The sequence below is a fragment of the Triticum urartu genome, chromosome 3, assembly GCF_003073215.2.
Source record: "Triticum urartu cultivar G1812 chromosome 3, Tu2.1, whole genome shotgun sequence".
NCBI classification, from domain to species: Eukaryota; Viridiplantae; Streptophyta; class Magnoliopsida; order Poales; family Poaceae; genus Triticum; species Triticum urartu.
In genome coordinates this window covers 511,287,653-511,313,500 of record NC_053024.1, presented here as the reverse complement: position 1 = coordinate 511,313,500, position 25,848 = coordinate 511,287,653, and the positions used below count along the sequence as shown (strand labels likewise).

General features: G+C 48.7%; 2 protein-coding genes across 6 annotated transcripts; one reads left to right on the top strand and one right to left on the bottom strand.

The window, feature by feature from the left end:
* Positions 1–8,635: 8,635 nt before the first annotated feature.
* Positions 8,636–10,463, bottom strand: LOC125548582. Of its 2 annotated transcripts, none has more exons than XM_048712152.1 (2): positions 9,926–10,444; positions 8,636–8,920 (listed from the first exon to the last, which is right to left on the bottom strand). In XM_048712152.1, exons 1-2 carry the CDS (start codon positions 10,243–10,245, stop codon positions 8,704–8,706), a joined length of 537 nt encoding a protein of 178 aa, XP_048568109.1. In that variant the 5' UTR covers positions 10,246–10,444; the 3' UTR covers positions 8,636–8,703. The 2 variants fall into 2 exon arrangements, with proteins under 2 accessions (XP_048568109.1, XP_048568110.1); XM_048712153.1 differs by lacking the exon at positions 8,636–8,920 and adding an exon at positions 8,932–9,810 and having other exon boundaries at positions 9,926–10,463.
* A 626-nt stretch (positions 10,464–11,089) lies between these two features.
* On the top strand, positions 11,090–16,598 carry LOC125544686. Of its 4 annotated transcripts, XR_007299603.1 has the most exons (9): positions 11,090–11,330; positions 11,402–11,572; positions 11,650–11,975; positions 12,100–12,334; positions 12,590–13,023; positions 13,144–13,830; positions 13,988–14,027; positions 14,131–14,205; positions 15,221–16,598. XR_007299603.1 is itself a non-coding variant. In XM_048708432.1 (4 exons), exons 1-3 carry the CDS (start codon positions 11,192–11,194, stop codon positions 11,802–11,804), a joined length of 465 nt encoding a protein of 154 aa, XP_048564389.1. In that variant the 5' UTR covers positions 11,090–11,191; the 3' UTR covers positions 11,805–11,975; positions 12,100–12,580. The 4 variants fall into 4 exon arrangements, 1 of the variants encoding a protein (XP_048564389.1); XR_007299601.1 differs by having other exon boundaries at positions 13,144–14,027; positions 15,221–16,597; XR_007299602.1 differs by having other exon boundaries at positions 11,682–11,975; positions 13,144–14,027; positions 15,221–16,596.
* Positions 16,599–25,848: the final 9,250 nt, after the last annotated feature.

Genomic DNA, 25,848 nt, shown 5'->3' with positions numbered 1-25,848 from the left:
CCTACACCGGTAGTGGTGGTCGAAGACTTTAACCTGATCCGGATTGAGGCTGACAAGAGCACCCCTAACGTGGACCGGCGGTGCATGCGCATGTTCAAGGACTGCATTGCGGATATGGCCCTACGGGAGATAGCTCACGTAGGGGCTAGATTCACATGGACAAACAAGCAGGCGGACCCGATCCGGAGCTTGCTGGATAGGGTCCTGGTGTCTGTACAGTTGGAGGTCATGTTCCCGCTTTGCTCGCTTTGGGGGTTCACGCGGATTGGGTCTGACCATGCTCCCCTGCTATTCTCCTCTGGGGAAGGGGAGCCACCATGGGCGAGACGCTTCCATTTCGAGCCATCCTGGTTATTGCAGCCAGGGTTCTTTGAAATGGTGCGGGACTAGTGGGCTGAAGTCATGGCTTCTCCGCCAAGGTCTTTCTGCGCCACGGACATATGGCATCACTGCAGCAAGGCCCCCCGCCAGTTCATGCGAGGGTGGGGAGCCAACCTTGGTGCGGACCTTCGGGCTCATAAAGGGGAGCTGTTGGACCAGATTAAGGCCCTAGATGAGGAGGCCGACTCGACCGGCCTCTCGGTTGATGACTGGCTCCGGCGGTACGCCCTTGAATACTCGTTGATGGAGATATTCAAGGGTGAAGAGCTATTCTCGCAACGACACGGGGGCCAGAAGTGGCTGCTTGAGGGTGATGTCAATACTGCATACTTCTAGGCGATCGCCAATGGGCGTCGTAGGAAGTGCTCCATCCCGTGTCTCTGGGAGGGGGACACCCTCCTACAATACCCGGACGAGATTAGATCCCACATTCACTCCTCTTTAAGGAGCTCTTCACGGCGGAATCCCGGGATGGGGTGTCCCTGGCGGAGGACTTCTGGCCGGCTGCGGACAGAGTCTCTGAAAGCGAGAATGCGGAGCTGTAACGCCCCGAGACCGATGTGCCAGGTGTCTTCCAGTTATTCGCTGTTGTTGCCTTGTCATTGCTTGTGTGTCATGCATTGCATGTCATGTCATCATGTGCATTTCATTTGCATACATGTTTGTCTCATGCATCCGAGCATTTTCCCCGTTGTCCGTTTTGTAATCCGGCGCTCCTATGTCACCCGGTGTCCCTTTCTACCTCTTTTCGTGTGTGAGTGTTAAACGTTTTCGGATTGAACCGAGACTTGTCATGCGGCCTTGGGTTACTATCGTAGACCGCCTGTCAAGTTTCGTGCCATTTGGACTTCGTTTGATACTCCAACGGTTAACCGAGGGACCGAAAAGGCCTCGTGTGTTGCAGCCAAACACCCCCCCAAGTGGCCCAAACCCCACTTAAACCTCCTCCATCATCTAGAGCGTTCGATCACGATCGTGTGGCCGAAAACCACACCTCATTTGGACTCTCCTAGCTCCCTCTATCTATAAATATGTGATCCCCTCCGAAATTCGCGCAGATGAAACCCTAAAAATTCCCCCGCTCGTCGCCGGACATGTCCACTCCGCCGCCGGACGCGTCCACCCCGCCGCCACATCACCCGGACCAATCGCGCGCCGCCACCTCAGCCCCGCCGCCGCTCTCCTCCAACCCGCGTCCGCCACCTGTCACCGCCACCTCTCTCCACCGCGCAGGCCCGCCGTGCCCAGATTCGGCCCGCCCCGGGCCGCGCCGGGCTCGAGGGAGCCCGTACCTCGCGGGCCTCGCCTCCTTGCTCCGCCACCTCGCCGGTGTTGACCGCCGCCTCGCCGCGGCATCTCCCCGCCACCACGTCGCCGGCTACCGCCGCGCCTGCACATCGTCGCGCCGCCTTAACGCCTCGCCGCCTCGGGCGACCGCGCCACCGCCCGCCGCCCTTCGCAGGCAAGCGCCGCCGCGTGCCGCCCCGTCTTTGCACTGTTCCGGCCGCGCGCTCCTCCGCCGCCTCACCGGCGCCGCCGCGCCCTGCGCCTCCCCGCCACCACCGGCGCCGGATCCGGCGAGATCCGTCCGGATCCCGCACCCCGGTAAGCTTCCCCGCAACTCCGGCGAGCCCCCGCGCCTCCGGCCTCCTTCCTCGTCTGCTCCGGCGACGTACTCCGGCGAGATCCCAAAGATTGGATCAGATCCTCCAATCCCGCGATCCAAACGGCCCCCTCGTCCCGGATATCCTCATCCCGCGTTGACTTTTCGCGGAGGTAAATTCCACCAAGTCCCCGAAGTTTCCAGATTCATATGCCCATATTCATCGCATCATAACTTCCTCATCGTAGCTTTGATTCGTGCGTGTAGCATATCAAAATGTTTGTCTCGACGAGTACATCATTTCATCTCATTGCATCATTTTCATTTGAGCTCATCTTGATGCCCGAAATGCTGTTGGAAGAGGGCTATGTGATGATTATGTCAAATCTGTTTCAGCAAATGGCCTTTTGTCATTTTTGCCATGATTGATGTGTGCATGCTATGATCCTGAGCTCTACATGTGTTTTGTTATATGCCATGCCATTTTTACAGGGGCCTATGCCATGTATTTTTGTGATCTTTGTGGTGACTAGCACAAGCATGCAAAGTAGCTTACTCGATGATGCCGATTTCAGGGACTTAGAATTTCACTAAGTCCTTGCCTGTCATTATTTTTATGTCATATGTTCATGTTGTTTCCTAGTGATCTGTGCCTCTTTTGAGGATGATCAGTAAGGATGTTTTGTTAATATTGTGGTGCTCTACCCATCCATGTCTTTGTTTAATTGTGGAGCACCCTAGCTTGAGTCAATCGAGCTCTACTTTTGCTATAAAATGTTCCTGGCAGATTGTTAACATGTTTAGCGATTTTGCCGAGCTTGTTGTTGTTGCTCCGTGCATGCTATGATGGTGTTCTTTCCATGTCTAGCTTCTATGCCATGTCTTCTTGATGGGTGTATGCTTAGTTTGTCATGCCATATTCTGTAGTGAGTGCATCGAGCTCGTAAACATGCCTACCTATTAACTGTTTTGCCATGTTCCAGTTTTTCACTAAGTCTGAATCTGTTTATGTTTTTGCTATGTTCACATGCTTGCAATTGTATTTTCTGATCCCTTTTGGCTCATGGTCACTAAGGGACTTTTGTGATGTGCTTAGAGTAGCTTCATGCCATGCCTTGCTTTGCCATGATATGTCCCTGTAGCATGTAGTTATCGTGCTCTAAACATTGCTTCCTGATGATAAATTCCTGACATGTTGTTAATTTCACAGTCTGAAACATGTTATCATTTGCACTTTTGCCATACTTGTTTGAACCTGTTAATGAGTGAATTAGCCGTAGCTCAGTGTTCATCTTTTGTCAGGCATCATGAGTGGATCCCTGCCATGTATTTTGTTGTCATGTTTGAGTGCAGTAGCATGTTGTTCTTGATGCATTTAGATGGTCTCGTGCTGATTATCGCAGAACAGTGTCATATTTGTTTTGCTTGCCATTTCCAAACCGTGCATCCGATTCCGGTGATCTTTATATCGATTTCGACCGAAATCAACTCCTCTTTCCAGTGGCACTCTTGGATTTCCAAGTTGAGGCCAGGTTCAATCATTTTTTTTTCAAATCATGCATATGCACCGCATACCGCATCCCGCATATCATGCCATGTTCATGTGTTGGTTGTTTACTATGTTGTGTGCTTCTTTCCGGTGTTGCTTCTTCGGGTTGGTTTCGTTAACGTCGCGTTTGTGAGGAACCGTTCGACTACGTCCGTTTGTCTTCTTCATGGACTCGTTCTTCTTCGATTTCAGGCAAGATGATCATACCCTCGAAATCACTTCTATCTTTGCTTGCTAGTTGCTCGCTCTTTTGCTATGCCTATGCTGCGATACCTACCACTTGCTTATCATGCCTCCCATATTGTTAAGCCAAGCCTCTAACCCACCTTGTCCTAGCAAAACGTTGTTTGGCTATGTTACCGCTTTGCTCAGCCCCTCTTATAGCGTTGCTAGTTGCAGGTGAAGATTGGAGTTTGTTCCTTGTTGGAACATGGATATTTTGTTGGGATATCACAATATCTCTTATTTAATTAATGCATCTATATACTTGGTAAAGGGTGGAAGGCTCGGCCTTATGCCTGGTGTTTTGTTCCACTCTTGCCGCCCTAGTTTCCGTCATATCGGTGTTATGTTTCTGGATTTTGCGTTCCTTACACGGTTGGGTTATAATGGAAACCCCTTGACAGTTCGCCTTGAATAAAACTCCTCCAGCAAGGCCCAACCTTGGTTTTACCATTTGCACTAACAACCTACCACCTTCCCTTGGGTTCTGCAGGCTCAAGGGTCATCTTTATTTTAACCCCCCCGGGCCAATGCTTCTCCAAGTGTTGGTCCGAAATGGGCAGCCTGCGGGGCCACCTCGGGGCAACTCGAGGGCTGGTTTTACTCGTAGCTTGACCTATCAGGTGTGCCCTGAGAACGAGATATGTGCAGCTCCTATCGGGATTTGTCGGCACATCCGGGTGGCTTTGCTGGACTTGTTTTACCATTATCGAGGATGTCTTGTAACCGGGATGCCGAGTCTGGTCGGAATGTCTTGGGAGAAGGAATATCCTTCGTTGACCGTGAGAGCTTGTGATGGGCTAAGTTGGAACACCCCTGCAGGGATTGATCTTTCGAAAGCCGTTCCCACGGTTATGGGTAGATGGGAATTTGTTAATGTCCGGTTGTAGAAAACCTGAAGTTGATCTTAATTAAAATGCACCAACCGCGTGTGTAACCGTGATGGTCTCTTCTCGGCGGAGTCCGGAAAGTGAACACGGTGTTGGAGTAATGCTTGACGTAGGTTGTTCTAGGATCACTTCTTGATCATAGTTGTTCGACCGTGCTTTTGCCTTCTCTTCTCACTCTCATTTGCGTGTATGTTAGCCACCAAATATGCTAGTCGCTTGCTGCAGCTCCACCAAATATGCTAGTCGCTTAAATAGTCTTGATCGCGAGGGTGTGAGATTGCTGAGTCCCCGTGACTCACAGATACTTCCAAAACCAGATTGTAGGTGCCGATGAAACCGTGCAGGTGACGCAACCTAGCTCAAGGAGGAGCTCGATGAAGACCTTGTTTGTTATGTTGTTCCGTTTTTCAGTTGATCAGTAGTGGAGCCCAGTTGGGACGATCGGGGATCTATGTAGCATTTGGGTCAGTCTTCTTTTATTTTGGTTCTGTAGTCGGACCTTGTGTGTATCTGGTTGTTGTAATGCTTTATTCATGTAATTGTGTGAAGTGGCGATTGTAAGCCAACTATGTATCTCTTTCCCTTATGTATTACATGGGTTGTGTGAATATTACCTCACTTGCGACATTGCTTTCAATGCGGTTATGCCTCTAAGTCGTGCTTCGACACGTGAGAGATATAGCCGCATCGAGGGCATTACAGGAGCTTACAATCCCACTCTCCCCGGAAGAGGTGGGTAGGGCCATCGCCTCTATGAAGGCGGGGTCGGCCCCGGGGCCCTACGGCTTGCCGGTGGTCTTCTTCCAGAAGTTCTGGAACGTATTGAAACCGGTCATGCCAATGTTCCATGAGTTCTACATTGGAACCTTTGACATGTTCCGAATAAACTATGGGGACATCACCCTTATCCCCAAAATAGTTGGGGCTACAGATATCCGCCACTTTCGACCTATCACGGTGATTAATGTGCTTGAGCGCATTTTCTTAAAAGTGTGCGCGACCCATCTAGCCCATGTAGCAGAGTACTTGGATCACCCCCTACAGACGGCTTTTCTGAAAGGGCGGCGGATCCATGATGGGATTCTGGCCCTTCATGAGATTATTCATGAGGTCAGGACGCGTGGTCATAAGGGTGTCTTCCTCAAGTTGGACTTCCAGAAGGCCTGTGATCATCCGGATTGGTCCTTCTTGAGGTTGGTACTTCAGCGTCGGGGCTTTGATGACAGATGGTGCTACTGGATCATGTTGTTGGTCCGATCTGGTAGGACTGCGATCAATATCAATGGCGAGGTGGGGCCTTTCTTCACGTCCTCTGTGGGAGTGAAGCAAGGCGGCCCGATCTCTCCTCTCCTCTTCTACCTCGCCGTTGACGCCCTGGAAGGCATCCTGGATAAAGCTAGGGCGTCTGGCCACATATCAGGGGTTGTTGGCCATTTGATCCCAGGGGGTGGGGTCACCCACCTCTAATATACGGACGATACCATGATTATGGTGGAAGGGTCGGCCCTTGACATAGTGAATCTTAAGTTCCTGCTCCTCTGCTTTGAGGCTATGTCAGGACTTAAGATCAACTTTGATAAGAGCGAGGTCGTGATTTTAGGCTTCCCGACAGATGAGCAACAATGGATTGCGGATAACTTGAACTGTAGACTGGCATCATTTCCCATCACTTACTTGGGAACGCCGATGGCCGACTCGAAGATTCTAATGAGTGCCTTCGATCCGTTGGTAGAACGAGTGGCGACGCAGGCCGAGCCCTGGCGCGGATGGTTTACATCCAAGGGAAGTAAATCGATCCTTATTTCTGCTAACCTTGCAATTCTCCCCATGTTCTTGATGGGGATGTATATCCTACCGGAGGGCGTCCATGGCTCCTTCGATAAGGAGCTCACGAGGTTCTTCTGGCAGGCCGCAGACGGCCGCCAGAAGTATCACATGGTCAAGTGGGCAGATATCTGCAGGCCCAAGGACCATGGTGGTCTGGGCATTATGGCCTCTCGTTGCATGAACGTTGCACTTATGCTACGATGGGTATGGCGGATCATGCACGGCGAGGGAGGGTTGTGGCTACGGCTGATTCAAGCAAAATACCTAAGGGAAGAACCCCTCCTGGCATGCTCCCGGCCGGGAGGTTCCCGGTTTTGGTGATCCATCCAAAAGATCAAGGAGGATATCCGCCTTGGGATTTCCTTCACTATAGGTAATGGGGACGGGACCCAATTATGGTTAGACCCATGGATGGGTACCGAGCCCCTTGGGGTAGGTTTCCCTACCCTATTCTCTATCTGCACGGACCCATCTATCCTAGTTTCCGCGGCAACACGATCGGGACAATGGGATATCCGGTTCCCCCGGATGTTTGGGCAAGCAGAGCATGCCGAATGTACTAGACTGTTGGCAGCTCTGCAGCCAGTGTTGCCGGACTATCCGGACACTGTATCGTGGCGGCTCTCACCTTCAGGGTGAGTTTTCCGTCAAATCCGCATACAAGGCTCTAGGCCGCCTCCCCGTTATCCCTTGGCTAGCTAACTTGTGGAAGGCCCCCATGCCCTTGAAGATAAAGATCTTCGTTTGGCAACTTCTTAGAAATCACCTCCCTTCGGGGACGGAGGTGCTCAAGCGACAGGGTTCGGGGATGGATTTTGCCCTTTATGCAGGGTCCCTGAGACTGTGGCCCATATCATATTCTCGTGCACGGCGGCTCGGGTCCTTTGGCAGTTCGCCCGTGAGGCACTAGGCCCCGACTGGGAGGCCCTGGATCTCGTGGATTTCCTCCAGGCTAGGGCTACCATGTCAGGACGACACCGCCGCATATTCTGGCTGATCTTTGTGGCCATGTCATAGATTCTTTGGATGACAAGAAATAAATTGGTGATTGAGAAGGTGTTCCCTAGGCAGGCAGCTGACTCTTTGTTCAAATTCCTTGCTTTTATGCAGCAATGGCACCCGCTTACTAGGCAGCACAATTGTGATCATTTAGACACCATGTTGGATGCGCTCGTGGATTCGGCACGTCGGCTTTCGTCAGCTTAGCTTCACTCGTAGACAGCCACTAGGTGGCCTTGTTTTGCTTTTCTCTTATGTTTCTCTTTGGGCATTATTGTGTTGTTGCCCCGGTCGTCGCCTTTATGGCTTATCTGGATGTTGGTTGTATGGATCTTTGCTTTATCTATAAAGCGGGGCGAAAGCCTATTTCGAGGATGTCGAGAGGGTATTTGGAGTTCTTCAGGCCCGTTTTGCAGTTGTCCGTGGACCTGCAAAACAATGAGATTTGGAGACCTTGTGGAAGGTGATGACATGTTGTGTGATCATGCGCAACATGATCGTCGAGGAATTTGAGGACATGGATGATCCTATCCAACTTCCGGACCAGAATCCAACCACATTCGAGGAGTTTATTCAAATGCATCAACAAATTCGGCATCGACCAACTCACGAGCAGTTCAAGGAAGATCTAATTGAGCATCAATGGGCGATGAAAGGGGACAACAATGTTGGGATCTAAAATATTTGAACCTTTTTAAATTTTAACTAGTGCTGCATGCAGCTATTTGAACTTATGTGCCCTTTGCATACGGCTACTTGATCGGGCAGACTGGGAAAAAATCCAGAAGGCCGGATGTATGCGGCTACTGATGCAGAAGGTTTTTTGCGGGTTGCCGTTGGAGATGTCCTTAGGCGTCTTTGATTCAGATGTACTCCCTCCGTTCTTGAATACAAGTCTTTCTAGAGATTTTACTATGGACTACATACGGATATATATAGACGTAGTTTAGAGTGTAGATTCACTCATTTTGCTTCGTATCTAGTCTCCTATTGGAATCTCTAAAAAGACTTACATTTAGGAACGGAGGGAGTATATTTTATTATGTTAGAATCTCAAATAAACATTTATTATCAAACAGGGGTATTTGGATTTTAAGTGATGAATGTAAGAGGACAAATACCCAGATGGACAATTTTGAAGGAAAAAGAAAAGGAGGAACTGTGTTGTGATTGTGCCTATAAATTCTGTGCAATTTGCGTGATTCCACATGACCCAGTCCCAGCAGCATAACTCACAATATATTTACACGGAAAAACCAGGGAAGCATGAAAGCAATCAGTAAGCAAGCTAGCAAGAAGTTGCAAAATGGCTGCCGCCTCCAGCAAGTGTTTTCCCTCTCTACCATAGCCCCGTTAGTTGCCATTCTTCGCCCATGCCATTCCTCCATGAATTTTTTCACTTCCACGCCAGTAATGTTTTTGGCCTCTGAACCACAAATTTCACAGCGCCTGTGTAGTAATTAAAGTTTTGCATTTCTTAGCCACTTGATGCAAGTTTCAGAGAGATCACAGGACAAATTGATAAAATTGTTAAACATGAGAATTTGAATAAATGCAGAGACCCTGGTAGTTGGCTAGTTGCTAAGAAAAATGCTAACTGAATTAAATGTAAAAGGTTTGGTTCGCCTACGGATTTTTTTTGGTTGATACAAGATTGTTAAAGCATGAGAATTTGAATAACTGCAGAGACCCTGGTAGTTGGTTGATTTGACCCAGCCAAGAGAAAAAGACAATTGGGTTTATCTGATAAAAATATCTCATATCGTCAATGCCAAAGGGAAGCCACTCACATGTCGAGAGTGACATAAAGGCTTAGATAGTCACGACATACAAGAGGGTGAAAAGCATAATCCCAGCCAGCATCCAGAAGGAACGAATTTAGTCCTTTGCTTCATTCAGGACAATAACCCTTCCACACACAAAAAAAAAAACACACAAGAGATTCTATACTGAGGTGGCTACCAAGCAACACCCCAGACATTTTCCGAACGTCCACTCCAACCTAAATCGTCATTTCAAAAAGCAACAGCGAGTGAAGCTTGGCCAAACCTAAGACGCTAAAACTTTGCCGTATCAAAGAAGCAAGATCGGTACATTCTCTTCTCTCGTAGCAACTTTGGCTCAGTGGCTAATAGCGATAACTGTTCATGTTGCCCTATGAACTCTGAAGCTTTCCCCTCTATAACATAGAATTTTGACCCTATGGCCATTCAGATTTCAGAACGAGCACTGTATTCCTGACTTCTAGTCTGCTAACTTCAAGATCATTCACATTTATAAAACGGCAACTCCTGGCCTAGGAGGGAGAAGCCACACGCCCGGTGCGCTTGTACGGCATTCTGCAAGGAATTACAACAAGCAGCTAGCATACACTTCGGCGACAACTCGTACCGCGTTGGAAACAAGCGAGCAACACGGCGCAGCAGAGGATAGAGCGAGCCAGGGAGGTCTTACCTATCGCCCTTGATCCGGAACCACGCCTCGGCGCATTGTCGGTGCGCGTGGCCGAGCTCCTCCTTGCAGCAGCAGCCGAGCCGGATCACCTCCGACCCGGGCCCGTCGCCGCCCTCGGGGCTGAGGTGGCAGATCCGGCACGCCACGCCGTGGGTCGCGCCCCCCGCTTCGAGGTCGACGTCGATGGCCGCCGACGCTGGCGCTGGCGCCGAGTCGACGTCGATGACCGCCGCCTCGGCATTCGCCGTTTCCGCCCCGCCGGCCGCGATCTGCGGCGAGGTCACGACCGCCGCGGGCGCGACGGCCGCATCTCGCCGCATCGCTCTCGGGGCGAAGCTGTCGGTCGCGGGGGCTGCGGCGGGAACAGGAGGCGGTGTGATAATACGTGGTGCGTGCGGCGGGACGGTTTGGGTGCGTCGCTACGCTATGGACGCGGGAGGGAGTTGGGTCGAGCCGGCCTGCACACGACGCGCGTGTCATCAGTTCATCACTCTTCCCTCAAAAAAAAAATCAAATTCATCACTCATCACGGCCTATCTGCCGGCTCGGCACGGTATGCCCGTACAAGCACCAGGCGTCCGTCGATCCGGCCGGACAACCTGTGGTGGCTGTGTTGCCGACGTGGTCAGGACTCAGGAGTGCTGATGCTTGACCGGCACAAGTCATGGACCATCCAGCCATCCACGCATATTAGGGCAAGAACTATGCTGGCAGCACCTCCAGCCAGCCACATCAGCACAGAGTTTCTTTTTAAAGTAACCATATATATTTCATTAAGAAAACGGAATACAAAGAGTACACACTATGTCGCCACAAGAGACATCTTTACTCCTAATATCTTAGTTGATAGATCGCGTTCCGGATTTTATTTTCGTCGCACCTTACCCGGTCTTTTTTAGTACTTCTTTGGTACTTACTCCCACCTCCCGCTCAGCCGAAACGGTTTATTTTCGTACTTCCTCCCACCTTTCAGGTAGTTCCCTCCACGCAAAAAAAATCGAACCAATCAATCTCTACTTGTAATGTTTGGTAGTCTCCGTTCCGGGTTTTTTTTTCGTCCCACCTTCAATGGTTTTTTTTCGTCGGCTTTTTTTCGTCGGTTTTGTTTCGTCACATCCCGCTCCCACGCCTTCGTCCACCGGTTTTCAGAATCGCAAAGGAAAAAAGTTCTCTCTCCTCTCACCAGCGGCCTCGATCTGGGATCGACAGGGACGCCGCCGCCGCCGCCGCGGATCCCACAGCGCCACCTCGCCACCGCTGGTCGCCATGGCGCGGTGTCACCCCGCCGCCACCTCAGCCAAGCACCGCGCCGCCCCTCCAAACCCTAGCCCGCCCCCTCCGCCCGTCGACGGATCGCTTCCACTCCTCCACGCGGCGAGCCGCGGCGACCTCCGCCTCTTCAAGAGTACGTGGCGATTCCGGGCGGGTTTTGTTTGGATCTGGGAGGCATTGACTCTCCCATTCGTCGCGTCGCAGGGCTGGTGAGAGATCTGAATCAGGGCAGAGGCCGTCCCAGGGAGGTCGTGGAGGCGGCCAAGGACCAAGGTCTCGTGGCGCTGCACTTCGCTGCCGGGAAGGGAAGGCCACGGGTGTGCGGGTACCTGGTCGAGGAGCTAGGGGTTGATGTGGACGCCGTCGACGATGGAGGTGCGTGCCTCTGCCGTTTAATTTGCCTCTAAACTGTAAATGTGTCTGAACTGTACTCCTATATGGCTCGCGTTCAGAATTGGGCTATAGGAAACTATATGTTGACCAGGAATTTACAACCGTCATGCTATGTGGATCTCGGCGGCGGCGGCGGCGGCTCCTCCCTCTACCCGCCCGCCGCGCTACCACCTCATCTCGCGCTCCTGACATGCCGAGGGGGCGAGAGGAGTAAGAAAGCAGGGACGAGTGCGCAGAGGAGAAAGATGCTTGCCGCGAAGCTACCAAGCGGGAAGACAGATGAGGAGCGACACTTGCGGAGGCGGCCGAGATCGGGTACTACATCTTAGATCTTCACCGTCGTCTAGGTTAGGCCTCCTCAGATGCCCTGATCCTCCATCATCAGGTTCTCCATCTTCTTAGATCTCGCCCTCCCTTAGAATAGTCTGATCTCTTTACTTTTGGGTTTCTAACATATATGATTGCCTTACTACCAAGATTGCTCTGACTGTGTCTTGGTATTTACTTAGATGAAAAAGATCCAGTTCTTTGGCGACATGCAAAGCTGCCGGTGGTTGTTTGATCAATTGTGTGAGGTATCTCACATGGCACCTGAATGCGTATTAATGGTGTCAATCTGTATCTACATGTCGTGTGGTTCAAAAGCCAAAAAGGAGCAGCAGGATGGCCGGTCCAAGCTTGAGCAGATTCTGTGTTGGGGTTCGATGCTGAAATTCATTAGATTTCAGTTCTGTATAGTTTCAGGTTGGTTGCCAATGAAATAGACTGTCCAAGGCGCCTGAAGAAAATGTAATCCAATGGTAACACAATTAATTATTTGAAGTTGATTAAAAAATACAGAGAGGGTGGCTCTGCTTCGTCTTCTTCGATTACGAGCTCCTAGCATGTTTATTTATTTATTTCCCTCCAGTCGAAATTGCGCCATTGCTGGCCCTTCCCTTCCGATCCGACGGAGCACTTGCTGCCTCGTGTAAACGCCATTTAAATTTGTGCTTGCAGGTGACTGAATCCCGCCGAGTATTATTAGGCGGAGGAAGGAACAGAAACAGGGCACGCCACTCTGCATTTTTGGTCTCGCCAAAACGACTTCAGTATCAGCCAGGGGGCTGTGCATCACTGGGAATTTTCCATTTGGAAGGTCCAATTCCTAACCATGATGCTATATGAACCGCAACCTGGAACAGTGAATCCTGATCGCGAATGTGCCCGCGGCGCAAGAGAGGAGGGGGCATCAGCTTGAGTACAGCCAAGTGGCGGGACAGACAGGCGCGATGGCAATGGCAATGGAATTGGCCGACAAATTGCTACTGGTGCTCCAGAGTTACTCGCTGCCAGTTTGGGCCATGATAATCTCGGGGCTCTTCGTCGCCGTATCACTCTCGCTGTCCATCTACTTGCTCTTGAACCACCTCTCGGCCTACAAGAACCCAGAGGTCGGTTGCTTGTTATCATCAGTCGGTGTTGAATTTCTTATTTTCTATACAGCAGGGTAAATTGTTGCTGGAGCTGTGTTCGTGTTTGGACTCACCGCTGCTGCGTTTCTTCTTTTCCAGGAGCAGAAGTTCCTCGTCGGCGTCGTTCTGATGGTGCCGATATACGCAATCGAGTCGGTAAGGTGGCTATGCCATGTCTTGTTCAAGTGCGCGGTCACAATGTTGTTGGCTAGGAGAGGTCGATCCAGCCGTTAACTCTTGGCGTGGACCAGTAGGTTCAATTTCAGCTTTTATGTAATCTTTGTGTTGATTTCTTTTGAATTGCAAAATCATTTGCTGATACTTTTCTCCCCTTTCAGTCATAAAATGTAAGGTGACCTTCCACATTTAGTCCGATATTTTGTTCATACCTTGATTTTACTTTCGAACCGCCTTTTCTTTTAAGATTATCAAATGATATCTTTAACTATTTTATAAGGTACAGTTTCAAATTTAGTCTGAGATTTTTTTTATCGTACTTTGAGTTTAGTTATGTGTTATAATTGATATAGTTCTTAGCTAATTTGACAAACAATGATGGCTCCAATGCCTATGTCGCTTCTTTGCTACAAAATGTAAAATGTGATTTATCTTTTGCCGATCTTCGTCAAAGTGTTTTTGTTTATACATTGCAGGACCCCATAAGCCAATAGTATTAGGTTTAGATGGCTTTCCAGGGATTGAAGTGGTTGGAGCTGCAGGCCGAACTCAAATTATTTGTTTTTTCAGTACCATTTGTTAATTCAATTGCAAACATTGTGCTAATAGGTAAAGCTTCTGTTATTTACACCTTTTTTATTTAACAAAATTGAATGTACAATTAGGCGTTTAAGTAAGTTTTCTTTGTGTAGATACACCATCTAGCCTTACTCACGCCCAACTCTTTTTATCATTCACTTCCAACTATATTTTTCACTTTGTGTAGATAAAGACATGTCCCAATCTTCTTGGTCTACTCACGTATGGTATGCATGAATCTCTAAGAATAATGTGGAATCATCTCATCTTCATGCTACTTCGCCAAGCAAGCTTACATATTTTTTGATCTATAGTTCATTTTTAATACAGGAGGCGATCTGAATTAAAGGAAGAACTCTATGTTGTCTGCTTGAATCAATTGTTCATCTCTACATTAACGAATAGGTATGGAGTTGCTTACTGTTACTTCAAATTATCAAGATTGTTTAATACTTGGTATTTAGTGATTAACATACCACTAAATATAATATCTCAGTTGGTAGTCTCCGTTCCGGGTTTTTTTTCGTCCCACCTCCCATGGTTTTTTTTTTTCAGATGACATTTGTTTTGTTATTTCTGATTAGAGCTTGCTGTGTCCATGTATAAATATTTTTGGGAGCGTACTATGACATTTTTGTGCCACGACACATTTGGTTTAAGTTTTTTAGAGCAAATAGGTGTATATATCATGATAATCATTTTCTAAGCATGTTCATGAAAATTACGTTTATGCTGGATCATTCCGAATTTTACTAACCTTGCCGGTAATGCATCTGTGCATGATCTTAATTGTTTGAATATTATCATTCAACATGAATGGGTGGCCTCACAACCAATATATAGTTGTACCCAAGTGGAACAACTTCATGTTAAACTGATGTACCAATCTGGCATATTGGCCCATCTGTACGTGGGAGGTTTTTTGGTGATATAATCATGCAGGTTAACCATCCATGCAATTGAAGTGACAGGTCTAGATTTTTGGGGAAAAGCTGTTGTATATTCCCCGCATCTGCTCTTCATTGTCATAGCTACTTTGCTACCTCCCTGCAATCTGTATGAGTTGTGCGGTCTGAAGCTTTGAGTGAGAACACGCCTGATATGATTTACTTCTTTCTGCCCTGAATTAACAAGATGCTCAGTAACATTGTCTTGAAAAATAATGCATGCGAATGTGGATGTCAGATTGTTTTAAGGATTTGATTATGGTAGTTTTACCTATGACGATAACAAAATACAAAACACACACGAGTACTACTGAATTATGTTTTTCTATAGGTCATCAGATATGTTTGTGGAGGCGTTGGCTAGCAAATTTGTTAATTTTTGCACATAGTATCCAATTAGGTTTGCTAGATTTATTTTTTCGTTCTATTAGTTGCAGGCCTCATATGATAACTTGCTTTCCTTTTGCCCGCAGGATCTTCACTAAGATATATCGAGCAGAGCTCATCACAACATCCTGTGACGTTCTCAACCATGTTATCCTTCACGATAAACATATTTTGAGGGAGACAAGAGAGCATCCAAGCACGACCATGTTGAACTTGATGTCTTGCTGCAGTACAAGCGGCTGTTGTCCCTTGATCCAGGTATGATTTCTGAAGATTATTTCACTAATTAGCTATACCCAGTGACCAGTGTAGATCTGGCACGTCCACTTCTAAATGAACAAGATATTTCAAGGTGATGCATCGTGTCGTGGTCGTTGTCTGTGCTATCCGTCTTCCTCATTTGTGCTAATTTGATTACTCTTTTTTGAAGGCAGTGCATCGTCGGGTTTCTCATAACATGTTGGTAGATTTTATTTATTGTCTTCTTAAGAAATAGATCGACCCAAAACATTGTTCATATTTACAGGTTGATTATTTTCGTAGATTTATAATCCAAATACATGACCCACTACAAGATTACGAGCTTGGAGTCGTCCATTTTGTTTAGGAGGGCAGATTTGGTACTAAACACTTAATTGGCGTTGATAGACTTGTACTGTGAAAAATAATGGTAATATGAACAGACTGATAGTGGTACACATAGGGTGACAAGGAGTTATTATTTTCATTCCTATATGCAACTTTTCTGGCACTAACCAATAGCATTGTGCTGCCAGAACACCGTATGCTTAGTACTGATTAAATTTTATTATCAGCAAGTCATATGCCTTGGTTTGGTGGTGCACACCGCAAGAGCTCCTTAAATTTAGGGACCCATCAAGCCACAGTTTCATGGTTCTCAAGAACATTTATCTCGAGAAAATTCCAAATATTTTGGTACCAAATTTGTCTTTTCGTCATCCCATTTTTCTGATGTAAGTTGGATGACCTTCATTCAGTTAGAAGTATAAGAACCGCAACAGCTGCTGAAGGGTTTGATTAAGTTAGAAAAAAACTTCCACAAAATCTTGTCACCAATAAAATTTACCTATAAAGGAATCATTTTAGAAAATAGATACAAGATCCTTATCAGTTTGAGATGTTCAACTCCCAACTTGTCTTCTTTGTTCTGTTCTGTGCAAGTGTATCTTGTTGATTATGTGGATGGTGTACTTGTACATACTAAAATTGCGGGCAAAACAAAGTGATGGATGGTCTACAAGATGATATTAATGAATTAATCTTTAGGGTAAAATAATCTAACCAACATGCATCTGTTTAGTTTGAAATAATATTGCCTTCAAAATGTATGAATGCAGTCTTCGCATCTAATGTTGTAGAATCAAACATTGATGTTGCCTTACTAAGCATGTGTGTAAATTCTCTTGGGGAGAAAAAATATTCACTTGCAATTTGCAACATTGTCCTGAAAATACATGAGGTTCACACATATAATCATCTGTTTTATGTGGTTTGTTATTTGTGATCAATGCAAATGCTTAGGATTTTTAAAAGCGTGATCAATGATCTCTATTTATATCAAGATAACTAATGGAAAACTGTCTTCGACAACTTTAAACCTAACTCTCGACACATTCAAACTTATAAAGTATGGTACCATCTCATATGATGAATATTACTTTGGCGCACACCTCGTCCCCCTTGATAGCGGCGGTGGATCGACATGAACACTAGGGGAGGGGATCAAGGCGGTGGATCGACATGAACACTAGGGGAGGGGATCAAGGCGGAGAGCGGGGCGGTTGGCGGGGGACTCCTCCTTGGCTGTCTGTACGGAAGTATGGTGTGAAGGACAGAGGGTGCCATGGTGACGATGAGGTGGGCGCCATCTGATTTTAAAGGAGTGAGCTTCCGGGAGAAATGTCTTGCTATGGCGGAAAACCAAGCGGGAAGGGCAGGGTTCGACAGGAAAAGGGAAGGGTATGTTGTGGGGTGAGTTTTTTTTGGACAGAGTGCTGGAGACAATATGGTAGATAGTCCGGACACGGACTGTCCAGATGGTTGGATTTTGAGGAGCCTGCTGGAAGCTTGTTTGATATCCTACACGTTAGGACGTATGCGGGAAAAGGGAACTTCAACCTTGGAGACGACCTAATCATTTCATTGATTCATTTATGTGAATCGTAGCCCGTAGCAACGCACGGGCGTTTTACTAGTACTACATAGAGTAGATGTTTTGTAATATTGCATCAAAGACTTCACAGAAAGTAAAACTAGAAAAAAAACGCAAAGGAGGAAGCCCGACGCCCTCCCCTGCTCTCGGGTCACTCCTCGTGGGCGTCAAACCCTAGCCCCTCCAGGCCTCCATCTCCTTCCTTCTCCTCCCCGCCGCCACCCGAGGAGGTCGTCGGCGTTCCTGCGCGGCTGCCGGTGAAGGTGGCGGCGAGGTCCCTGCTGCCTGCGTCTTGTCAGGGAGCTTTGGTACGCTGAGGCGGCGGCCCTAGGTGCAAAGGCGGCGGCGACCTCGTCCGGCGGGTGGCACTACAGGTGTTGGCTCGCCCTCCCGGTCACGTGGGCGGTGGTTGGGAGGCGGTGGCTTCTCGCGGCTTGGTCTGCCTCGGCGGCTGCGCCAGATCTGGATCCCGGCGTGCTGCTTCGGCCACATCCGCCCTCGCCGGCTGCGAATCCGGCTGTCTCCGGGTCCCATGCTTCCAGACCGGCCAGTGGGCGTGGTGGGGGAAGATCTGGGAGGGGAAACCCCCGGTCGACCTCCCGTCGACCTCGATGCTAATGGTGGCGCCCCGTTTTCCCTGAGGGGGGCGCTCGAATTCCTCCTTTCCCTCCTCCTCCCTCCTCCTCATCCCGGGTGAAAACCTTGGATGCATGCGACCAGGCGGCAGTGGCGCTCCGTCGTCGTGATCTTCTTGAAGATGCCGCCTTGTGATGGGTGGAGGGTTATGGATGTGCATCGAGTTGTCTGCGTCCATGGCGGCTGTGTGTTTTCCGCAGGATGTCATTGGTGGTGGGTGTGTGGTCGCCTTCCCGCACTGACCGTTGTGGTTCGCTGTCAGGTGGCGTTGTGGGTTTGCTGGCCGGTGGTGGTGCTCTAGTGGGGCGAGCAAAGATGAGGTCTCCCCTTCGGCAATGTGTGAGGAGAGATGGTGGTCTCTCCTCCGTCCCCGGCCTGTTGTCCTGACTCTTGCGACGGTGCTCATTCTCGCGGTCACCCTCCATCTCGTGTGTCTCTTCGACCTATGCACGCGTTGTAATTGTCTTTAGTGGCACCTGTGTGTAACCTTCTCTAGTTAGCATATTGGTCTAGATGCCTCCTCTTTTCACTCTTTGTATCAAGTTTGTACCAATGTTTGCAACACCATTGTATCCCCTAGCCGGTTGATGACTCCATTAATTTTAAGTCGGGCATGATGCCTTTTATTTAAAAGAAGTAAAACTAGAATTTCACTCTGGAAGAATCATGTGCCACGCCGAAATGTCATCCACCATTATATTTCGCAGTCACCGAGGCAACACGAGAGAAATACGAGAGTTGTCGTCATATTCAGATCTGGAGGAGCACCTTCACATACAAGGATGCTTTTCAAGCCGATGGATCGGACCGCCACAAGCGACGAGACCTAGGCTTTGTGGCACATCGGCTAGGGCTCTTCCCTATGTCCGCTAGATCCCGACGCCATCAACATCATCTGACGTGGTCGAAGAAGAGGAATGTCACTACTTGTCGCCATCCACGCACCCCACTGCAAGACACCAAACACAACTGCAATAGTCGACGCCAACACCACCCGGGAGGGTGTCGTGCGTCGACCATTGGGCACAAATCTCACTGGATCTGGAGACCGGCAAGAAGACCGAGTCGCCTGCTCCTCGTTGCCGACCATTAGAACATCACTGAGATGGAGGAAGAGCAAAAGCAGATTATTCGAACACGACGCCGTCTCAACCTATCCTATCTCCCTACTGAACAGAAACTGCCAAGGTCCCCATCCACTCCCGCCGCTGAAGCGGCAGACAAGAAGGACGAGGACCCACGACGACACTGATGTCGAGAGGGAAGGCGGAAGGTCGCCTTCGATTGCCTCTCTAGAGTGGTTTCCAGAGAGCGAACGAAGCAGTTTTGATAGGTGGCATCAGCACAGTGGTAGGCGGCATCAGCACATAGAGTTGAAGCACCGTCCAGTTTCACTTTCATCCAACGCACAGGTAGCCTCATGAAGTGAGCCACGATGGATTGGTGAGCTATATTGCCTATGCATCTAGACCACGTCTCTTTCTCCCTTTTCTTGCTTTTTCCACTCAAGCGACTGGCTCCTCCGCAAGCTACACTGACATATTTGAGGCATTAAATTTAATCCATGGTGGCATCCGAACCTACTTGGCTCATGGGACAATAGATCTGGGGCTTTGTGTTGGAGATGCTGAAAGGATCGATATAGTTGATTAAAGAGGGGTGAATAGACAATTAACAATTTTTAGCTTTTCTTTACCAAATTAAACTTTGCATCAAAGTAGGTTATCTAGATGTGCAATTAGATGAGCAACCTATATGATGCAACAACAACAAGCACACAAGCAAGCAAGGGAAGTAACACAAATGAGCTTGCATAAGTAAAGGTACGAGATAACCAAGAGTGGAGCCGGTGAAGACGAGGATGTGTTACCGAAGTTCCTTCCTTTTGAGGGGAAGTACGTCTCCATTGGAGCGGTGTGGAGGCACAATGCTCCCCAAGAAGCCACTCGGGCCACCGTATTCTCCTCACGCCCTCACACAATGCGAGATGCCGTGATTCCACTATTGGTGCCCTTGGAGGCGGCGACCGGACCTTTAAAAATAAGGTTGGGGCAATCTCCACAACTTAATCGGAGGCTCCCAACAACACCACGAAGCTTCACCACAAGGGACTATGGCTCCGTGGTGACCTCAATCGTCTAGGGTGCTCAAACACCCAAGAATAACAAGATCCACTAGGGATTAGTGGGGGAATCAAATTTCTCTTGGTGGAAGTGTAGATCGGGGCCTTCTCAACCAATCCCGGGCAAATCAACAAGTTTGATTGGCTAGGGAGAGAGATCGAGCGAAAATGAAGCTTGGAGCATTAATGGAGCTTTTGGGGGAAGAGGTAAGTCTTCTTGGAGAAGAAGACCCCTTTATATAGTGAGGGGGACACATCCAACCGTTATGCAGTCCGCAGCCCGCATCTGGGCCATACTACCATAGATGGAGCGGTAGTACCGCTGCCACAGCGGTACTACCGATGTGGCAAGCGGGCATAGGTCAACCAGGGCTGAGGAAGAAGAAGTATGCGCACACGAACGGTACTACCGCCCTGCGGGTGGTACTACCGCTAGTGATCAGTACTGCTGCTCCCTACAGCCGCTGGAAAAACAGAGGAGGGCAACAAGCTGTGTGGCAGTGGGAGCGAACGTAGGAGCGGTACTATCGCTTAAACAAGCGGTACTACCACGCCCTACTGTCGTCCCTACTACCGCCCCATGCGTGGTCTTTTACGAAAACCCGACACGAAAAGGTCGAGACCACAGCAGGGGTGGTAGTACCAGCGGTACTAACAAGCGGTACTACCGTCGGTCGGCGGTACTACCGCCCTGGCCGTGGTACTACCGCGTAACACAAGGCACCCCTTGTTTTGCACAACACGGAAATGCCAACAGGCGGGAAGACAACGAGGGTGCAAGGAAAAAGTGTACGTGATGATTCCACCCATACTCTTCCGAAACGGATCCCCTCTTGATAGTACGATTATCCCTACGACTCAATTCCACCGAAAAGAAACGAAGGAAAATAACCCGTCCAAAGTGAAGTCCTCGAGGGGAACAATCACAAAGTGCCCTTATAATAGATCACCTGAAACACTTAGTGCACACGATTAGACTGCAAACGTATTGTCATCAATCACCAAAACCACTAGAGGGATAAATATGCCCTTACAATCTCCCCCTTTTGGTGGATTGATGACAACACGGGATTTGCACAAAAAGTGACTGAAAATAAGCAAACCCCCTTCTAACAAAATATAGACGGGCTCCCCCTAGAGGTGTGCACCAAGGAATTAGCATGAAAATCTGTGTGCACATCTTTGGGATCAAACTCCCCCTATATTTTGTAGGCAGGCAACATCCTTGCATATGAAAATAACAACAAGTACAACTAAGCAAGGACGAGCATGAGGGCAATAATATAAATGCTGAGGATGAAGCCTCTCACAATATAATAGGGTACTTGAAACTAAAGTAGATAGGATAGGGTAGTTCACATATGTCTTACACCATATGGTCTTGCTCACAGCCGAAAGAAAGCAAACGAAAACGAACGAACATAACGAACACAAGACACAAAAACACGAACACGAGACACGAGAACACGAACACGCCAACACAAGACCTAAGGCAAATCCCTAACTCTCCCCCTTTGGCAGCAAGACACCAAAAGGGACGACACGACCCACGATGGTAGTAGGTCTCCATGGCATCACCACTCATGCTCCCTCTCCTCCTCCTCAGAGGCCTCTGCAGTACGGGGAGAAGCACGAACTCCGGTGTCCTCCTCAGTGTCAGACCACGGGCAATGCACTCTAATCAAGACTCCTCATCAGTGATCCGCTCCTCAGAGCCATCAGCAACCTCAAGGCCAACCTGTCTCATAATGGCCTTGTCACGACGACGAGCCATCTTGGCCTCCTTGTGAGCCTTGTACTGGCCCTTCACCTGGAAGCAGAACAGACGCTTCATCTTCTCCTTGAGTTTCTTCGCCTAAGAGGGCTCCTCAGATGGGGGCTCATACTCCGGCCCATCTTCATCCTCCTCCTCATCATCATCAGATAGGACAGTCTCCTACACAGGAGGTGCCAGAGTAGACAAACTCCACTTCTTCTTCTGACGCAGCTCGATAGTGTCATGAGACACCATTTTGTCTGTGACAAGCTCCTCATCTGGAAATTAGGCTGCCTAAGTGTCCTTGATAAGCTGCATAAGATAGGGGCCATAGATGATGCACTTGCGCTCCATGACAGCAGAGTGAAGCTCAGACCACATCACATGTGACACATCCAGCACCTGCTGAGAGCCCTGATGTTCTTGATAGAACAGAAGCATGTCCACAAGGTAAGAGTGCACCCGATCCAAGTTGCCAATCCGAGGGAATAGGGAGTTCTGGAAGATCCGCATGATGTCTATAAAGGGCCAGAGCTCATAAGAAATCTTTCCAGTCTCAGACACCTTCCTGGTAGAATAGGGCCAAAGCTTTTCCTTATGAGTAGCGGCAATCTCCTTATGAGAGCAAAACCCAAGTGGGGTCTGGGCACCCTCATCATTGTACGTCAAGCTGACCATGAAATCTTTCCATGGTGCAGACAGACGACACCATTGGTCATCCAAGACAGAGTACGGGCCGGATCATGCCCAAAGTGAACGGTGGCAAAGAACTGGGCCACGAGCTCGGCATCAAAGTCTTTGTTGAAGGTGATGATCCTCTTGATGTCCAACTCCTCACACCTCTGCAGAGCATTCCCAAGGTATGGCAGGTCCTTCTCCATGTATGTGAGATCGATAGACTTGACCTTCACAAACAAGTTATTCTTTTTCTTCAAGACATCATGGTAGATTGACTGTTGAAACCTATTCCAAAATGGACGCCTCTGAAGAGCAAGCTCTTGAACCACATGATAGGGATTGTGCTTCCTCTTGGTGCAAAACTCCATGGCAGACATCAGATTAGCAGGCTTGCGTCCAGCGGAGATCTTTGATGTTGGAACCTTGGCCTTGCGCTTTGGCGGCTCAGAAGAGACACCCTCACCACCACCACCAGCAGACTCTGGAGCATCTGACGAGCGAAAGCGCTTGGAACCTGTTGCACGGTCTGGATTCCTGCGACGAGCCTGATGCCCGGAGCTACTACCACCTGAAAGCACATGCACACAAAGGCCACAAAAAGCAAGAGAGCATAAGCCATGGAAAAACGACGACCAAAAAGAGAATTAGGTATAGAAACAGGAGCAATGGCATTTCACGGCAGTAGTACCGTGCACCAGAGCGGTAGTACCGCTAGGGTACAGCGGTAGTACCGCTGGAGCGGTTGTCAGCGGGCTAACACCTACCGCAGCAATATCCGGTACTACCGGAGATGCACAAGATCATATTTCTACACCTAATCGACAAACACCCTAGTCTAGCAGTCTCCCAAGTCCTTCCTAAGCCTCGATTCAACAACTAAATCGAGGGATGCAACGAGTATAGCCCCAAAACCTAGATCCAAGAAGGAGAACCAAGAGAGAGAAGAACGGGGGCAATACCGGCATCCATGGCATGAGGAGAGGGTGGGGAAGGATCCCATCGGACGGAAACGAGGGAGCCGGCCTGAATCCGGCGGCCCGGCGGCGAGCCTCCGGTGCTTGGGGAGTCGCCTGAGAGAGGAGAGGACGAGGAGATGGGGCAAACTGAACAGGTATGGGGGAGTAGAAACTCCCCCTGCCCGATACATACCCCACTCGCCCCGCCCCAAACGGTAGTACCGCGCAAGGCACGGTAGTACCGCTCCGGTGCAGATCTGGAGCACGAAGCGCCCAGTGAACCACTCCATGGTAGTACCGTGTCGTCCGGGCGGTAGTACCGCTCTGCTGCCGCGGTAGTACCACTCAGGCGCCCCAAAGCAGGAACAAGGGGAAACAATGGCTTACGCCCGACTAGCAAAAAACAGAAGGACCACACAAGACACGACAAGCCAAAACCGAACACGACCAAACCAAAGCACAACCACTTAAAAGAGAGAAGCACAAGCAATAAGAAACATCACACAGATAAACTCTCGAGAAGAGAGGGCGGTGGCCGAGGCCACCTATGTTTGAGCAAATGGTATGGCGCCGCGAAGAATTATCCTTGGGCCCATGACCAAAACCCGTCTTTCAGGCACAAGAACCATCAAAAATGGCTAATGTGAGAGACTCGATCAATTTATGCATAATGGGGGAGGAAGAGTTCATTGAGAGAACAACACTCCCCCTATGTCCATGCCTACATCTAAAGTAGACATCAAGATGAGTGTGGTGGGGTGTGCAAGGGTTCAAGTCACATTGCTCGAATCAATGATATTTAGCTCATGCCTTAACTCGCGAAATCTTGATTCATCCAAGGGCTTCGTGAAGATATCTGCAAGGTTATCATGAGTGTTGACATAGTTGAGCTCGATCTCCCCTAGCCTAATGTGATCCCGGATGAAGTGATACCGAATCTCAATATGCTTCGTCTTGAAGTGTTGGACCGGGTTGAGAGAAATCTTGATGGAACTTTCATTGTCACACCAAAGAGGCACTTTGTCACAAATGACGCCATAATACTTTAAAGTTTGCCTCATCCAAAGAAGTTGTGCACAACAACTACCGGCCGCCACATACTCCGCTTCTGTGGACGAGAGAGACACAAAACTTTGTTTCTTGGAAGACCAACTCACCAAAGAGCAACCAAGAAATTGGCACCCTCCGGAAATGGACTTCCTATCCACTTTGTCTCCCGCCCAATAGGAGTCCGGATATCCTACAAGTTTGAAGTTTGCTCCTCTTGGGTATCATAAGCCAAAGTTTGGGGTATGAGCCAAATATCGAAAGATTTGCTTGACCGCCACAAAGTGGCTTTCCTTAGGTGCGGCTTGAAACCGTGCACAAATTCCCACACTCAACATGATATGCGGTCTAGATGCACAAATGTAAAGCAAGGAGCCAATCATGGAGCGATATACCTTTTGATCCACCGCTTTACCATTGGGATCAATGTCAAGTTGGCACTTGGTGGGCATTAGAGTGGAAGCCGGCTTGACATCACTTAACTTGAATCTCTTTAGCATGTCTTGAGTGTATTTGGCTTGGTTGATGAAGGTTCCTTCTCTTCTTTGTTTGACTTTGGATCCAAGGAAGAACTTCAACTCTCCCATCAAAGACATCTTGAACTTAGAGGTCATGAGAGCGGCAAATTCCTCATTGAAAGCTTTGTTAGGGGAACCAAAGATAATATCATCAACATATAGTTGGCACACAAACAACTCCCCTTTGACCTTCTTAGTAAAAAGAGTGGGGTCGATCATCCCAACTTCAAATCCACGATCTTGTAGCAACTCGGTAAGGTGGTCATACCACGCACGTGGGGCTTGTTTAAGGCCATAGAGTGCCTTATCGAGTTGATACACATGATCGGAAAAGTAGGGATCCTCGAACCCGGGGGGTTGCTTGACATATACCAACTCATTAATAGGACCATTAAGAAAAGCACTTTTCATATCCATTTGTTGCAACTTAAAGTTGTGATGAGAAGCATAGGCAATCAACAAAGGAATGGATTCAAGGCGAGCAACGGGAGAAAAGGTTTCACCGTAGTCGATACCCTCGACTTGGGAGTAGCCTTGTGCCACCAATCTTGCCTTGTTGCAAACGATGGTCCCATGAACATCTTGCTTGTTCTTGAATATCCACTTGGTTCCAATGACATTGTGGTTCCCCGTTGGCCTTGGCACCAATCTCCACACCTTGTTGTACTCGAAGTTGTTGAGTTCTTCATGCATGGCATTTAGCCAATCCGGGTCTTCGAGCGCCTCATATACCTTTGGGGTTCAACACAAGAGACAAACACGTGATGTTCACAATAGTTTGCCGATTGTCTATGAGTGCTTACCCCCTTTTTGAATGCTTCCAAGCAC